This window comes from Sardina pilchardus, chromosome 18 (genome assembly GCF_963854185.1).
Source record: "Sardina pilchardus chromosome 18, fSarPil1.1, whole genome shotgun sequence".
In the NCBI taxonomy this organism is placed as follows: domain Eukaryota; kingdom Metazoa; phylum Chordata; class Actinopteri; order Clupeiformes; family Clupeidae; genus Sardina; species Sardina pilchardus.
Window position 1 is genome coordinate 10,374,512 of NC_085011.1, and position 5,000 is coordinate 10,379,511.

The 5,000-nt window shown below is 44.3% G+C and overlaps 1 protein-coding gene across 1 annotated transcript in view; it reads right to left on the reverse strand.

The window, feature by feature from the left end:
• prkceb (protein kinase C, epsilon b) overlaps positions 1-5,000 on the reverse strand; it is a 106,010-nt gene that overhangs the window by 9,959 nt on the left and 91,051 nt on the right. Inside the window, exon 12 of the mRNA XM_062519493.1 lies at positions 972-1,110. Within this exon, the coding sequence (XP_062375477.1) occupies positions 972-1,110 (139 nt within the window). The remainder of the gene's footprint in view (positions 1-971; positions 1,111-5,000) is intronic.

Consider the following 5,000-nt stretch of genomic DNA (forward strand, 5'->3'; position numbering starts at 1 on the left):
TTTATTTGACGGGTGAGTTCATAACACATTCATAGCAGTAATATGTCATAAACTGCACATAAGCATGCATGGCTGTTTCACGAGACATGACTCAACATTCATACCAAACCTTTCATGAATGTGGAAGACAGGACGACAACAACTTATCAAAGTAAAAGTCCAACAATCGCAAAGCAGCATTTTAGACCACTAGCATTTCATGCGTGTATTACGGCCATTAAAAGTGCACATTTATGTTTTGCTTCTATTTTTAGGGCACAGGTGAGGTGTAAACCTAAAAAAACAAATTGATCAACAAATTAGACATGGAGGCTGTGCAATCCAGCTAATTTCTCTCATGCCTACAGCTGCTTGCGGAGCAAATTCCCAACCAGGCCTGTAGCTGCAGGTTTGTATTTTGCAATTTGACATACAGTATTTGCCAAATTCAGCAAATGTGGTTAAAGCCTTCAAGCTATTACTTCTATCTATTAAAAAAAAAACAATATTATTTTTGGCAATAAAATATAACCCAACATTGAGTTAAAGGCCAACTTTTTAAGCACTGTATTAAAGGGGCTGAACTCAATAGAATTCAAGAGGGAATAGCCACAGGCTCTTTTCATTATTTTCAATACAGGTAAATAACACTCCTGATGATGAAGACTCATAAAGTCAGTGTAGCCTCTAGTGACAAGACAAACCAGGTGACGGCACAGAACTCACTGAACTCAGCTCTGTACGAACACTGAGATGTCATCAGTGACTGGGAGCTAAATCAGATATGACCATACGCACACACACACACACACACACACACACACACACACACACACACCTGCACACACTTTTACATGTAAGCATCTGCACACACATCATGGATCTATGAAGTACACACAAATGCACATAACGCACGCACGCACACACACACACACACACACACACACACACACACATGATGTAGCCACGCACATGCACATTCACATTCTTACCTCAGGCGCAATGTAGTCCGGGGTGCCACAGAATGTGGTAGTCGTGACGCCGTTGAGGATGCCTTCCTTGCACATGCCAAAGTCAGCCAGCTTACAATGGCCCTCTGCGTCCAGCAAAATGTTGTCCAGTTTCAGATCTCTACACAGAGAAAGAGAGAGGGGATTAACACTCTGAACCAGTTACTCACACAACTGCTATATACTGTAGTATACATTTACACCACTGAGCTATCTAACTGTTAGATAGTTGATAGAGAAAGACAGGGAGAGAGAGAAGAGAGAGAGAGAGAGAGAGAGAGAGAGAGAGAGGAGAGAGAGGAGAGAGAGAGAGAGAGAGAGAGTGAACGAGATGAGATGACTGCAATGGCCTACAGAGCGTCTGCAGCTTCAGATGGTAGAGGTGCGGTTATGTTGAAAATCATAGCAATATCTACTAGCTAGCTGCTGCCATTGCACTCTAACTGGATCTGGATCATGTACGGCAGACTGGCTGCTGCAGTTTATAACTGCCATGAGGGTTCAGGGATCAGGCACCAGGACCTGGATCATCTGCTCCAGACATGAGCAATCCAACAAAAATGTTTCAAAACAGCCGCTAAAAACAGCGGCTACCGCACACTGGGCATGTACTCATTGAGGACTTCAGGAAGTCTAAAGCGAGCAACACAGATCCCAACCCTCATCAACGGGACTGAGGTCGAGCGTGTCACCAGCTTCAGGTTTCTGGGTGTCCACATCTCTGAGGACCTCTCTTGGACCCCCAACACCTATTACGCTATAAAGTAACAGCTAATACACTGCATCTATTTATATTTAATTTATATTACGCTAAACCACCTTCTGTAAACTAGCTGTATACTACTGTCAACTCTGCATCATATTTCTTGTCCTGTCTATGCACCACCTGTTGTAGATTGCATTGCACTCTCTGCAAACTGCATTTCTTTGTCTTTGTACTGTACTTGTATTCTACACAATGACTATTAAGTTGAACCTAATCTAATCTAACCTAATCCTTAAGAACACTCAGGTGCATAAAACATAAACACAGCTACTGAGTCAATCAACCCACCACACCCTGCTTCAAGTGAAAAATACCATAATGGACACTCCCAAAGTTCCAGGGAAACTAGAAGCAACACAAATCAGCAGCAGTTTTTAATCAGACAGGCCTGAGGTCAGTGTATCAGGCAGGAGAAGACCGCATATATACAGTATGGTACATTCAAGTCAAGCATACGAGTGCACGCAAACATACAAGTGCACAAGCACACACTGCCAAGCTAAAATAAAAATGGGCATACATCAGACACACACAATCTCTCTCTCTCTCTCTCTCTCTCTCTCTCTCTCTCTAACACACACACACACACACACACACACACACACACACACACAGAGACTCAACCCTCCATGGACCACTAGGCCCATGCTCCCCCCCCCCCCGACCCCCTCCCTTCTCCTCCTGTGTTCTGTACATCCTTCGTCTCCTTTATCGCAGGAGCGAGGGATAAGATGGAGGAGGGGTGGTGGTGGGCGGAGGAGAGCAGGAACTGGGGAGCAGGAGAGGAGATAAGGCCTCGCAATGAAAGAGTGCAGCAGCAGCCATGAAACCAGTCTGGTCGGGGCTTGATGGTTGATTGCTGCAAGAATGTCAACATCTCTTCACAGATGTCATTTAGCCTGAGGTGTTTTTCACCGGGGCAAACCCTGTCCTGATTGAGAAGGGAAAGTAGGTGGTGTGTGTGTGTGTGTGTGTGTGTGTGTGTGTGTGTGTGTGTGTGTGTGTGCGTGTGTATGTGTGTGTGTGTGTGTATGTGTGTGTGTGTGTGTGCGCACATGTGTGTGTGTGAGGCTATATAAGAGAAGAAAGGGTGGAGAAAGAGAGGGGGGAGGGCTTATGCAACTGTTCTCTTTAGGAGAAGCCAAAAAAAGGCACCTACATGATCTGCACGTTTCTGACCCTGGTGTGAGGGCTGCTGCTTGCGGATGTGTTTCCATAGCGCCAGAGTCCATGTAGCGAAGTTCAAGAAGAATAGGCAATCTTATCCACCACTTTCACTGGCAAATATCCAAAACTTCACTTGTCTGCTGTTAAAGAAGTGACGAGTCTCCCCTAATGTTGACTTCCCTGTGATTACCAACAACAATATTTACTAATATTTACACACTACTTACACACGCACACTCTCTCTCTCTCTCTCACACACACACACACACACACACACACACACACAAGAGCACACACTGTGCTCTATGTCAGTGGTGGACACTGGCGACGTGACCCACTGCTCTACACTCCGCCCTCATGCTCCAGCAGTGCTCAGGATGTTCTAGGCTTTTCCATCTTAACATCTTCCCTCCTTCACTCTCCCTGCCTATCTCCCTCATCCCTCTCGCTCTCTTACATGCACTCTCTCAGTCATCTCTCCCTCTCTCTCTCTTTCTCCCTCTTTCTCTCTCTCTTTCTCTCTCCTACTCCTCGTTCCTGGTCACGTCCCTAGAGCATCTCTGCGTCATGAAAAGGCAAGACGAACTCAGCTCTTTCGTCAGATTTGTTGATTTAGATTCAACTAAAATAAATCCTCAGCCCCTTATCTTTTACTCTGTGGGTGAAACGTGTGAATCAGACTTCTTTCTCTTGCTATCAATCTCTTGATCAGGTCAATTAAATTCATTAAGGTTTACATGACAGAAACAGCCAAACCAAGTGTTTTACCAAATGTAACACAACTCCATCTTTCTCTTCCCACATCATTATTTCCTAACCTGAATATGTCTCACTTTCTCTTCTCCCCAACTCAGCCCAACTAAGCCTCTCTCCATCTCCGTTGAGGTCAAATCCAGGACATTTGAACACATCCCAGCTTCATTTAAACGCATCTTAATGTCCTCAGTGGAGATTTTGGCTAAAGCAGCACACAAACTCCGCATGACAGTCTCTGCCTACAGTCAGCCTGAAGACGGGTGACCTGGGGTTGCACAGCCACGCCTGGATGGGCATATATGGAAGGGTGCACTGCGCTGCCGGACTCGTTTCAACCCAAATTTAGAGGCAGGACTTGATCCCTACCAGTCCGGCTGAAACGAAAGACAAATATTTTGCCCCCAGAAAGGTCAAGTCCGTGCCGGAAAAGCATGGAGTTGCGCCAGCATGTTCTCATCATGTTTGAGGTGAACAGTTTATGGCCGGGTTTACCAGAGTCGTTAAGAAGCTCTTAAGTGCTAAGAACTTCTTGGGAGCGCTCTAAGAACGTCTAACGAATCTGGGAATCCCAGCCTATTTCTGCTATGAAAATGTTAAGTTCATATCCTTACCAAAGATTAAATGTAATAACGATATGTTCAAATTTTAGTTTGACTGTTGTTTTACAGTCATATTGTCAAAATAAACAAACAAACACCATCATCATCCATTCTCATAACTTTTACATACTGGTAGCCTACTCATATACTGCAGCTTTCATCCAATGCAAGGAAGAGCACATCATACATTTTCCACCACATATTAATTCCAAGGCCTTGGTGTTGCAAGTACCTTTTCCACCTATTGAATCACAGGAATAGAGCAATGTCAGAGGAATGCAGTCTTAACCCTGTCCAGTGACTTCCACGCCCCAACATAACACTCTTGAGAAGTGCAACTGAAAAAAAAATAGGATACGTTTTCTTCTTGCATCCGCCATGTTGCTAGTGTGCTTGTTTGTTTGTTTACTTCTCTGAGCCCTAAACTCAGGGGGATAAAGTAATAGTCCAATCTTCCTGCCTTGTGAGAGAGGCTTAAGAGGAGGGAAATCGCATTAATCTACAGGGGCTCTTGTGAGTTATTCACTTTCATTTCGCAGTTCAAGTTGGCAGATTTGTAACCTCTGAAGCAAACAAAGACGAGCTATATGCTCAATACGCAAACAACAACAAAAAACAAACAAACAAAAAACATCAACATCAACATAAACACCAACCATAAACACCAAAACACCAAAACACCATTGCTATCAGCACCATCATCATCATTTTCATTACCATGTC